The sequence below is a fragment of the Culex pipiens genome, chromosome 1 (genome assembly GCF_016801865.2).
Source record: "Culex pipiens pallens isolate TS chromosome 1, TS_CPP_V2, whole genome shotgun sequence".
Classification (NCBI taxonomy): Eukaryota; Metazoa; Arthropoda; class Insecta; order Diptera; family Culicidae; genus Culex; species Culex pipiens.
Genome location: NC_068937.1, coordinates 9,776,870 through 9,789,624, shown reverse-complemented (window position 1 = coordinate 9,789,624; position 12,755 = coordinate 9,776,870). Strand labels below are relative to the sequence as shown.

Here is a 12,755-nt window from a genome sequence, read left to right as displayed (position 1 = left end):
TGATTTCGATCGCGATCGATCGGTAAGAAGAGGTTTTAAAAAAAAATCAATAAAATAATAATAATGATCGATAACAATACACTCTATTTTTAGCGAACAGTAAATTGGTTCCACTTTGACAGCTCAAATTGAGGCCGTGTTGCGAACCACTATTCAGCACCCAGATGTTAACCAGTATATCAAAATAAATGTTAGTATATTTATTATTTCCTTTACCAATCGCCAGTATACTTAGGGGCAGAATAGCCCATGGGAGCAGGATGGGTCACCCTTGGTTTTGGGCTTTAGAATGGATTTAAACCAACTGTAAGGCAAGGGTCTAATAAAAGTCGTCAAATAACATCACCACATCGAAAACCACGTTTGAATTCATTGTATTTTTCGAATTATGAGCAAAAATGTAAATTTATTGACAAAACTACGCAAATGTTGTTTATTTCGAGGTTCTTAATGTTAGATTGTTTGAAAAAGTTTGTTCAATGCTTATAATGTTACTAGATGGTACTACCAAGGTAAACAAACAACAACGGAACCTTCAAATCATTTAGAGGCTTGGTGGTGGAAGTGTGAAATTAAAATCCACTTGGGGGCAGAATGGACCTCCCTTTTCCTGCCTTATAAAAACAATCAAAGTTATGAAATTTTGGTGAAATGGATTATATCGCTCCTGGTAGCTTCACAAATCACGTTTTATGCAACATTAGTTGATTTTTTAGAGCAATTCCAGCTCAAATCAGGATTTTTTCTGGTACTTTTGTACCCGACCCTCTCCGATTTCAATGAAACTTTGTAGACATGTTATTCTAGGCTTAGGGCGTAAGGTATTTAAATATTTTAGTACTTTGCAATTTAAAAATTACTGTTTCTCGAAGCCGTTGCATCGTATCAAAAAGTGGTCAAAGACAAACTTGTAGGAAATTGGATGGGCTTTCTGATAAAAATACACTGAAACAAAAATACACGCCACTTTTATGTCATTTTTCAATTTTTAAGTTTAAAAGTTAAATTTGAAGGTGATGTCACGATTTTTTTTCGCTCAAAATTTTTTGAGGAAATACTCTAAGATGTTACCAAAAGACTGACTAAAAATGCAGGATAGTATGTCTCTCCTAAAAAAAATACAAAAATCATTTACTAAAACTGTTTTTTTGAAAAGTGGTCTAAACGTCAAAATTTTTAAAAACCGGTAGTGGGAATCGATTCCCCAGATTCCCCAGATAATTTTACATAAAAGTCTCCATATTGACCATTGTCCTATTTCCAATCCTTGGGAAGATACAGCGGTTTTAAAAATAAAAATGTTGAAAAAACGGGATTTTTGATGGTTTTTGGCATTTTCTATATGACAGACTTGGTTTTCCAGTCTCGTAAATATTTTTACCGGAAAGCTCGTCCAATTTCCCATAACAGCTTTTGATTTATATCGTTTTTATAATTACGTAATCAAATTTACTATCCTGGTTTCTACCACACTGAAAAAATATTCTATTTTCAGTTATAAGCAATGTAATTAAGCTTATATCTGTAAGCCCTTACATCCAATTGAAATGCTGTCAAAGGCAAACTTATGGGAAATTGGACGAGCTTTCCGTTAAAAATATTTACGAGTCTGAAAAACCAAGTCGGTCATATAGAAATTGTCAAAAACCACCAAAAATCCCGTTTTTTCAACATTTTAATTTTTAAAACCGCTGTATCTTCCCAAGGATTGGACATAGGACAATGGTCAATACGGAGACTTTTATGTAAAATTGTCTGAAGAATCGATTCCCACTATCGATTTTTAAAAATTTTGACGTTTAGACCACTTTTCAAAAAAACAGTTTTAGTAAATGATTTTTGTATTTTTTTTAGGAGAGACATACCATCCTGCATTTTTCGTCAGTCTTTTGGTAACATTTTAGGCTATTTCCTCAAAAATTTTGAACGGAAAAAAATCGTGACATCACCTTTAAATTTAGACTTAAAAATCAAAAAATCTCATAGATGTGGCGTGTAATTTTGTTTCAGTGCATTTTTTCAGAAAGCCCGTCCAATTTCCTACAAGTTTGTCTTTGACCACTTTTTGATACGACGCAACGGCTTCGAGATACAGTAATTTTTAAATTGCAAAATACTAAAATATTTAAATACCTTACGCCCTTCTCAAATGTTATTCTCGAGTACTATTTGCTCCATATGCACAAAAATGGCTTATATAGGCCTAGGATAACATGTCTACAAAGTTTCATTGAAATCGGAGAGGGTCGGGTACAAAAGTACCAGAAAAATTCCTGATTTGAGCTGGAATTGCTCAGTTGTTTTGATGCTTATTTGTAAAAATAGTGTCTTATTTCAACATATCAAAACTATTTTCAAAAATGTTTGTTTTGGTTAGTGACTATTTTCATAAAGTGGTCTAACTTCATGGAAACTATGTTAGAAATGTCCCTTTAATCATTTATTATCTCCCTTTAACGTTTTATTAGACAGAATGGCTTGTTTTCTATGGTGGCCCATAGGCCCATTCTGCCCCGCAGGGTGGCCCATTCTTTTTTTTTAAAGTGGCTCAAAAATAGTTTTAAGCTAAAAATTTTCATCAACCAAGTATACAACATTGAAGGGAACATCCCAAAGCATAAGCCTACTACACTGAGTTCATAAATTTGTATGTTTTTCTATGGTTTTTGGCGCATTTTACTTAGGTGGGCCATTCAATTTCTTTAATTTAAATTTTTGTATTTTTTAATCCAGCATAAACTTTGTTGGTGCCTTCGGTATGTCCAAAGAAGCCATTCTGCATCAATAGTTTGTCCCTGGGTGATGAATAGAGAGAATACGTAACGTGATTTTCGAATGATCCCACTTTGTTTACATCTACAAAGTAGGATATCCTAGGAGGCTGCTTAAGCAGAAGCATGACTTTTTTCTTACTGGTAAATGAGCTGTTTTAGAATCAGTGGTATGTGATTTATTTTGTCTAGTTTTTTACATTTTTTGCTGGCATATTGTGTGTGTTTTCAACTTGAAAATTTCAAGTTTCGATCGGTTAGAAGAGGTTTTTATTTTTTACGAGTGACGAATAACTGCGGCGAGATTGTAATTCTGCGATGTCGCAGATAAATTTCCTGGCTGATTTTGGAAACCTGCAGCTCTACCTGGTCCAGCAAAAAAAACTTCGCTAATTCTTGCGAAGCTAATCCATCTAACAGAGAAGATTTTCACTAAACCAGTAGGTTTTCAAACGGAATCAAATAATAAAGACAGTTTCTGGATGGATACAACCGCGTCGACTCCATAAAAAACTTCCATTCATAATTATAAAGAATGGTGATCTCGCCTTCAACTTTCTTAAGATTTGTTACAGACTTCAACTCCAGTTCTTTAAAAGCCGCACATTTTTCATTGTTGCAACAGTTTTTAATGATCGATAACAATGCTCTCTACTTTTGGCGAACAGTAAATTGGTTCCACTTTGACAGTTCAAAATTGAGGCCGTTTTGCGAACCACTATTCAGCACCCAGGTTTGTCCATATAATTTTCCATACAAATTTGGAAGCTGTCCATACAAAAATGATAAGTGAAAATTCAAAAATTTGTACCTTTTGAAGGAATTTTTTGATCGGCAATGTGTGAGTATGATTAGGGGCTACACTGAAAAAAAAAAGTGATAGAAGGTAAAACATTTTTGGTGATTTTCAAATTAACTTTTTGTCACTAAAATTTGATTTGAAAAAATAAAAACATGCCCATTTTTGCCCACTTTAGCGAAAAAATATTGTTAAAAAGCTGAGAAAATCTATATTTTGCATTTTAAAACTTTGTTGATATCTAAGGGTCATGCTGAGATATTGCCATGAAAAGACTTAAAAACAGGAAAATTGATGTTTTCTAAGTCTCGCCCTAACATCCATTTTCTAACGTCGATAGCTATGCAACTAATGGTCCGATTTTCAATGATAAACTATGAAACATTCGTGAAATTTGGCGATCTATTTCTTAGTAATTGCTCATAAATTTAATTTTTTTGGTCAGTTTTGGCAGAAATACTTTTTTCATATATTTTGAATCAATTTTGTAACAAAAAAAATAATCCAATGCGTTCGTTTTTTGAAACAAAAATGAATGGAAATTTAAGTGCGCGCCTCCGCCCAAAAAATACTTGATAAAAAATAGGATGAATTTAAATTTATTTAAATTACTTTGGCTTGCCAAATTTTTCCAGATTGTTTTGCCAGATTTGTTTCTGTTCATATCTGGGAATTCATGAATTGTGGTGCGCTGGAAGTGGGGACGCGCGATGTCGTGATTATTCAGGTTAATTTTTGTGTGTGTTTTCGTGTCGCTGTTCGTATGGTGAATGAGTGTGTCGTAAAAAATATTCGGAGTGAAAAGTTTTTGTGTGTGCCTTTTGTTTCGCCTTTTTTTCGTGAATTGTATGCTGCGACGAGGCCACGCGCTTGCCTTACTGAATTATTTGCGTCTGGAGCGTAATTTTTGTGATTGCGTTTTGTGATTTTCAAAGCCCTTTTTCTATATCAACGATGATCGGAAGGCGTCGGGTAAATTGGGTTTACATTTTTTGAATTAGGTTTTATTTGTTTTACGGGGAAAAAGCCATTTCTATATAATGATCGAAAGACGCGCTGACAATTTGGAACGTCGAGATAATAGTGGAGCAAAATAACTGTGTGTGAGTGATTTTGTGTGTTAACCAGAAAGACCTTCCCATAGCATCGTAGCTCGGGAGGCATCGAAAAGCTAATAAAAAAAAAATTAATCACGTGATGCTTGAAGGAGATGCTGTGGATTCAACGGTCTCAAGCGGTATCAACAAGTATAGAGCGAAAAGTTGTATGCTTGATGAGTCTGCAACTTCAATTATCGTACTAACATTCCTCCCTTTCGTTGAACTGCAGGCTTCTTGGGAGGGCGCCGGTATTGACTAATAAAGTAGGGATTTTGAAGCATAATTGATTTAAATCAAAAATTCCTTCAGTGGCTTCAAGAAGACAACAACCGGCACATGCTGATTCATTTTGATGCAGAAATTCGTTCAATTGAATTCAATACAGAGCATTTTAGAGTGATGATCAATTATCTTCGGAAATGGTCAACGGCTTCAAGGAGCCTTTACACTACCGCAAACAAACTCGCACTTTTTCATGTTGACACGTTGCCAAACTCGCAAACAAGGCAAAAAGTTTGTACAAACAAATCCAGGCAAACTGACAAATAGTGCGAGTTTGTTTGTAGCTCCTTCATCTCAATTGGTAAAATAAATTTCAAATGACTCAAAAAAAGCACGAAGCATAAAATTGTATTGCGTGTTGTTCTTATACCTACTTCATGTTCTACACAGTGATCGTTACGCTTGGCAAAAACCCTTATCAAAGCGGAGAGAACACCCAAAATTTGCAATAAACAAATAATGATAGCAATTCCGGACTTTGAAGCTGCTTCTAACGGTGATTCTATTTTAGTTCGATTCTGGATTGCTTCGAGAGATCATCGCCATGTTGACGATATTAGGTTTGAGCTTCCTTTGGTTGGTCACTGCCGCCGTGGACCCTGCTTCTTCACATCCCTATCAGGACCAGCGTTCGGTTGATTCCGTTGGCTTTAAGCTTTTCGAAACTCGGTTGGATCAACTGGAGCTGCAACTAAATAAGACGAATACTCTACTGGAGAAAATTGTAACCAGTTTGGATGTTATTCAGCAGCAAACCAGGTCAGTAAGTTTGAATTAAATTGTAGAGTGTAAGCAGCGGAATCTGATTTTTCAGCCAACTGGCCGTCATCAAGACCTGCAATGAAGCTACCACCACAAAAGTCTACCAACTGCGGCTGCCACTTCGCGCGTCTCCGATAGACGTGTTCTGCGACATGGAGCTGCTCGGCGGCGATTGGCTGGTGATTCAGCACCGCTTCGATGGCTCCGTCGACTTCAACCGGAGCTGGGCCGAGTATCGCGATGGGTTTGGCGTGGTTGGACCGGCCAGCGAGTTCTGGCTCGGACTGGAAGCGGTTTTCCAGCTCACGCGTGGTGGAGACTACGAGCTGCTGGTGCAGCTCAGGAACGAATCCGGTCACGACGGGCAGATTCGGTACGAACGGTTTCTGGTATCGGGAGAGGACCAAGAGTACAGCCTGTCTTTTGTGGGAGGATTCCCGGGGACAATGGGAGCGATGTTGCATGGGAACTTGGGCGAAGGATTTTCAACCTACGACAGCGACAACGACAAATGGAGCGACGGAAATTGTGCGCAGAAATTTGGCGGTGGGTGGTGGTTTTACGAGTGTAACCACACGTAAGTTTATAAGCTAAGAATGGAAGAGTTTGATAGCAATATTCTAAAAACATTTATTTTTAAGGAATCTCAACGGACCTTTTGAGAAAGATATCAACACTGGACGAGGAATGTACTGGAAAGGATGGACCAACGCTGCCACGTACAGCCGGATGTTGATTCGACGCAGATAAGCACTCCTAAATTAAACGCTTATGCTTTGAGTCAATAAAATCAAAGTTTAAGCAAAAAATTTGGTGTTTTAGACAAAAAAAAATGATCAAAATATTCCTTAAAAGATACAGTTGCGGACAGTTGCCAAATTTATATGGAAAATTATATGGACAAACTAATGATGCAAAATGGCTACTTTGAGCATACCGAAGGCACCACACGGAAAGAAGGTTTATCGTGAATCTTACTAAATTTTAGTTAAAAATCCTCAAAAAATTGGTTGTTTTTTCAACCACCATTTTTTTAAGTTAGAAATCCTAAAAAAAATCCTGGATTTGACAGCTGGAGCCAGGTCCCAAAAATGGTAAATCCAGCTAAATTATTAGTAAATTTTAATAATTTGCATGCTGGAAAATGCTGTCATTCTGAAAAGCTGTATGTTTTCAGAGAGTCTGTTAGCTATTTTAGCTAGATTTTATGGTATTCTAGAAAGTTTTGTGGCTAGCCCAGCGAGTTTTTAGACTATTTCAACAAGTTTTTTTGGAATCTTTTTCAAAATTTTCCATTGATGGCTGCAAAGCCAGATGTTTTTACAAATCTGTTTAGCTGGTTTAGCTAACATTTCCACTATTCTTGATAGGTGTTTTGGTTAGAATAGCTACTTTTTCTACTATTTCTACTTTTTTTTTTGCTGCCTACAAAGCTTGCTCTATTCACCCAGCCTTTTGGCTGATTTAGCTCATTTCTATTTTGTTCTTGCTACGTTTTTGGTAAGTCCAGATAATTAACGACTGTTTTAACTTGTAATTTTGAAATCATTTCCAAAAAAACCGTTGCTTCCTGCAAAGCTGGTTTATTTCAACAAGACTTTTTGCTGGTGTAGCATGCTTTTCCTCTATTCTTGGTACGTTTTTTGGGCAGTCCAGCAAGTTTTTTTTAATGTTTCATCCTAATTGTACGGCTGTTGAGATATTCTATTGACAAATTTAAAAAATACAAAAATACTAAATTACATTTTTAATTTAACTTTATTAAACTGAATTTAACTAAATTTAACTGAATTTAACATAATTTAACTTAATTTAACGGCATTTAACTTGAGATAACTTAATTCAACTTAATTTAACTTAATTTAACTTAATTTACTTAATTTAACTGAATTGAAATTAATTCAACTTATAACATAATATATTTTAATTCAACTTAATTCAACTTAATTTTACTTAATTTTACTTAATTTTACTTAATTTAACTTAATTTTACCTAATTTAACTTAATTTTACCTAATTTTACTTAATTCAACTTAGTTTAACTTAATTCAACTTAATTTAACTTAAATTAAATTAATTTAACTTAATTTAACTTAATTTAACTTAATTTAACTTAATTTAACTTAAATTAACTTAATTTAACTTAATTGACCTTAATTTAACTTAATTTAACTTAATTTAACTTAATTTAACTTAATTTAACTTAATCTAACTTAATTTAACTTAATTTAACTTAATTGATTTTAATTCAACTTAATTTACTAAATTTTACCTATTTTAACTTAATTTTACCTAGTTTAACTTAATTTTACCTAATTTTACTTAATTTTACCTAATGTAACTTAATTCAACTAAATTTAACTTAATTTAAATTTATTTAACTTAATTTTCACCTTATTAAACTAAATTTTACTTGATTCAACATAATTTAACTAAATTCTATCAAACAACATTAAATTGAACTAAATTCTACCGAACATAACAAAATAAAAAAATGTTTCTAAACTTAATTAAATTTAACAAAATATTTCTAGATATAATCACATTTGACTAAATTTATTTCAATTTAACTATATTCAGTTTAGGCTGGTACAAATATTTTTAAAAAATTTTGTCAGCCCCCCCCCCTTCAAAATTGGCCCGAAAAATCAGGTGGCTGTAGAGATGTCGGTTAGCATCTCTATTTGCTGGTCAAAATATGTGACCTGATCTTGTTGATGTGCCTTGGCGAGAGAGGGAGAGAAGGACAGAGATTGACAGGAGACGATCGTGGTTCGAGAACGCGGACGAAACGAGGACGCTGGACAAGATCCGAAGGGACCAGGAATCGGCGTTACCGGAATGGAGGTCAACGGGCGGTCGGGAGGATGGCTATCGCAGCAACCCTGCTGCGTCCGGTACGTTGAGAACTCTACATCTGGCGACGAGGAGTAAGTGGTAAGCAGAGTAAAAATGGAAGTTGTTCGGCGGGTTGGGGGGATTTTCGGTTTTGCTGCTGGAGTGTGGAGATTCCCGCCTATTTCAGGATTTTTAAGGCCTACTTAAGTTTTATATTGGATTGGTTTGTTTTTGATTTCGTAGAGTGAGTGAGAGCTCATTTGGAGGAATTGGCGGAATGTTTAGAGGTTCTATAGAATGTTGCTCATGTTTGCTTAACCTCACATATTTGTCTGTACAGGATGGTTACAGACTTCTGCCGAAATTACTCAATTTTGGGTAAAGCGTTGTTTGAGATGTGTTTGTGACTTCATGTTTCACAATAATTTCCAATTGAGGAAATTTTCATATATTTGGCAGGTTCTGCGGTTCTAATTACATTCAATTCTTGCTTGTTCACTTCCCATTGTTTATTACTTGATTTCAGATTTACAGACGCAGAAATTTAAGGTTTTTCCAACATTAGGTGCTCGATGGAAGTTTATACTGTTCCCCCAGTGGACAATAAAGCAACTTCGAGGAGTTGATTCTTTTTCTGAGGAATTTCGTTTGTTCGAGACTTAGCGGAGTTGATGCATTTTCTGAGGAATTTGCCAAATTCAAAATTCTGAGGAGTTGATGGATTTTTCTGAGTAATTCTCCAAGTACAAGACTCTGAGGAGTGGATGCATCTTCTGAGGAATTTTCCAAATTCAAAATTCTGAGGAGTTGATGGATTTTCTGAGTAATTCTCCAAGTACAAGACTCTGAGGAGTTAATGCATTTTTTGAGGAATTTGGCAAGTACAAGACTCTGAGGAGTTGATGAATTTTCTGAGGAATTTTCCAAGTTCAAGGCTCTGAGGAGTAAATGCATTTTCTGAGGAATTTGGCAAGTACAACACTCTGAGGAGTTGATGTATTTTCTGAGTTATTTCCAAGTTGAAGTCTCTGAGGAGTTAATTAATTTTCTGAGTAATTTTCAAGTTCAAGACTCTGAGGAGTTGATGCATCTTCTGATTATTTGTACTGATGAACCCTGAGGAGTTGTACTGAGAGACCCTGAGGATATTTGCCTAAAAACTCTGAGGAGTTGGATTAAAAAGTTCTGAGGAGTTGTACTGAAAATTTCTAAGAGGTTGTACTAAGGAATTCTGAGGAGTTGTGCTGATAATGGAACTTTGAGGAGTTTTGCGGTAAAGTCAAAATAAATTCAACAGAAAAAAAAGTTCAAAATTCAACGGTTACTAAGCATGGGCCGAAGGAACGAGATTCGAGATTACGTAATACATAATTTTTTCGTTCTACAGCATGGTTTTGGTATTCTCTATTGTGAGATCAAGTAAAATTACTATAAAGGAGGAGTAAATTGAGATGAACTCTGAGGAGTTGACTCAGTACAAATGATTCTGAGGAATCAATTTCAAACAAACTCTGAGGAGTTGATAAAGTACACGTGTTTCTGGGAAATTGATTTCATACAAACTCTGGGGAGTAAATAAAGATGAAACTCTGAGGAGTTGGTTTAGTGCATGCTCTGAGGAGTAAAAAAAAGGAAAGCTTTAACGAGTTTAAGTGAATGAAACTCAGAAGGTTGTAATTGGCTGAACACTGAGGAGTTGGTTTGACGATTAATGGAAGAGTAAAGAGTAGTAAGAATTTATTCTCTGCAGCAGTCAAATGATTCAATTTCAATAGATTAATCATCGTTACATTTAGACGGTATTTATCTATTTGTACATTCTAAAGATGTAATAATGTTGAAGTATTCAATAGTAGATTTTGGTTTAAAAAAAAAACAGCAAAAAAAAAAAGAAATTAAGGGGGAAGATTCAGGATTGGCGGTTGTTTCATAAATTGCTTAAATACTACTAGAGGGATAAAATGAAGTGAAGTATAGGAATAGCTGCAAAGGAGGATTATGGAAAGTTCTCCTCATACGATCCGGCCACTACAAGGTCTTGCACCAGAAAACCTGTGGGTTATGTTCTTGGTTGATCATGATAGATAAATAAAAATTCATAAATTTTCTCAAGGTAATTCACAGGTCTGTGAAACTTTGGGGGGGATGTAGAGATGTCGGTTAGCATCTCTATTTGCTGGTCAAAATATGTGACCTGATCTTGTTGATGTGCCTTGGCGAGAGAGGGAGAGAAGGACAGAGATTGACAGGAGACGATCGTGGTTCGAGAACGCGGACGAAACGAGGACGCTGGACAAGATCCGAAGGGACCAGGAATCGGCGTTACCGGAATGGAGGTCAACGGGCGGTCGGGACAAGGTTGAAAAAAAATCACTTCGAACGAATAACGATTGCCTGAAGAAAGGCCCACTGAGTATGCTTTGATCTCTTCTTTTCTGACTGCCACTTGATCGCTGAGTGTGGCAGAGACGAATAAAAACTTGAATGATTAGGTTTAGTCGTCAACTTGCTGCGATCTGATTATAATTTTCCCCATTTAACACCAGCAGTCATGGGTTGTTATAATCATTGCTTGCGTACTTGACGAATGACAGTTAGTCGTGGCAATTTGAGAATAAAGATTATTCTCAGCAATCTTATTCGTGAGGTGAAACAGGCAGCGATTAATCGCAAAATTAATCATAGTCGTCGGATTTTCAACACTGGGTCGGGAGGATGGCTATCGCAGCAACCCTGCTGCGTCCGGTACGTTGAGAACTCTACAGTGGCAAAAAAAATATTTTTACAATAAACTTCAAAACTTCAATGAAAATTCAAGTGCAACCAGCTGAAATCAAATTAAAATACATTCTTCTGCGTTTAAAATCATTTTTAGCATGTTTGGGTTTATTAAGATCTTTTGAAAATCTTTTTTTTCGATACAATTTTTGTTTTTGTCAGATCTTAGATTTTTTGAAAACTAATGATTGTAAAACAACTGAACTAGTGTAAAATGCATTTTAAAACACTTTTTTCATTTAAATGTGAAGACTATGGCTTGTTATTTAAATTTTTATATTTTTTTATTTTTTTGCCCTCCCCCCTTGACCTCGGCCAGGGCCGAGGGACAAAAACTTTTTTAAATATTTGCATCGGCCTTAACTAAACTTAACTTTACTTAATTAAACTTGATTTTTAATTAATATAACTTTTTTTATCTGTGTAAAACTTGTGTTAACTTAAAATTCCAACTCAATTTCACTTAATTTTACTTTATTCTATTTAATTTTTCATAATTTTACTTTATTTCACTTAATTCTAATAAATTTAACTTAACACAATTTAATGGAACCATATTGGGCCAAATTCTATTAAATTGAATAAAAAGGAACTTTTTTTCTGAATTTTACTAAATTTTGCTTAATTTAACTAAATTTAATTAAATTTATCTAAATTTAACTAATTCCAACTTAACTTCTTTTTTCTAAATTGAATTAAATGTTACTTAATTTTAATCAAATTAACTTATTAAATTTAAATTCAACTTCAATTTACTTAATAAAATTTGACTTATCTTTATTTTATTTCATTTAATAAAACTTGATTGAGCTGAATTTCATTTAATTTCAATTAAATTAACATTATTTAACCCTATTTTTTATGTGCTACAAAGGCAAAAAGTGCCCTGCTCGTTCGGATCTGTCAAACATTATCTATATATTACTCTTCTCATTGAAAAGTGCCAGCGACAAAATTGGGCGAAAAGTTCATCGCCCGGAGATCGCGAGTTGGCGCGAGCGAATGAACACCGCGAAAAAAGATTCGGGGGTGCATTGGGGTTAAATGATTATTTCGTTATTCGATTTAATTAGAAAATAATTATTTTTTCGTAAATATCGCTACTTTGATGCGATGTAATTAATTTTTACAGTAAATTAGGCATTGTTACATCAAATTTGACCTTTCAAACGCACTAGAATGGCCAAATTTTAAAACAACAATGTTTGCCAATTTGACCATTTTACCCCCAATTCCCCTTGTAGAACAAAAGAAAAGTTCATCCGCGGACTGTCAGCAGCGCGCTGTTTTGTTTGCTAGATCAACATTTGGAAATGTCGAACGTTGAAGGAAATCGCTCAAAAAATGGAAATTAACCGATTTCAAATGTTTTGGCCGCAAATGAAAGTTTAGGGTGGCTAATTTTTTATTCCGATCTGTAAAACT

At 34.8% G+C, this 12,755-nt stretch overlaps 1 protein-coding gene across 1 annotated transcript; it reads left to right on the top strand.

Moving 5' to 3' along the window:
* The first annotated feature begins 5,292 nt into the window (after positions 1 to 5,292).
* Positions 5,293 to 6,523, top strand: LOC120413309 (angiopoietin-2-like). Its single transcript, XM_039574071.2, has 3 exons — positions 5,293 to 5,711; positions 5,767 to 6,291; positions 6,356 to 6,523. The coding sequence occupies exons 1-3, from the start codon at positions 5,497 to 5,499 to the stop codon at positions 6,462 to 6,464; spliced, it is 849 nt and encodes a 282-aa protein (XP_039430005.1). The 5' UTR covers positions 5,293 to 5,496; the 3' UTR covers positions 6,465 to 6,523.
* The last annotated feature ends 6,232 nt before the right edge of the window (positions 6,524 to 12,755 follow it).

What these genes read in the sequence shown, in the direction of transcription:
- LOC120413309 (XM_039574071.2), top strand. Translation starts at nt 5,497, where the DNA reads ATGTTGACGATATTAGGTTTGAGCTTCCTTTGGTTGGTCACTGCCGCC. An exon ending in GTTATTCAGCAGCAAACCAG is followed by an intron (nt 5,712 to 5,766) that starts GTCAGTAAGTTT and finishes CTGATTTTTCAG; the next exon opens with CCAACTGGCCGTCATCAAGA. An exon ending in TTTTACGAGTGTAACCACAC is followed by an intron (nt 6,292 to 6,355) that starts GTAAGTTTATAA and finishes TTTATTTTTAAG; the next exon opens with GAATCTCAACGGACCTTTTG.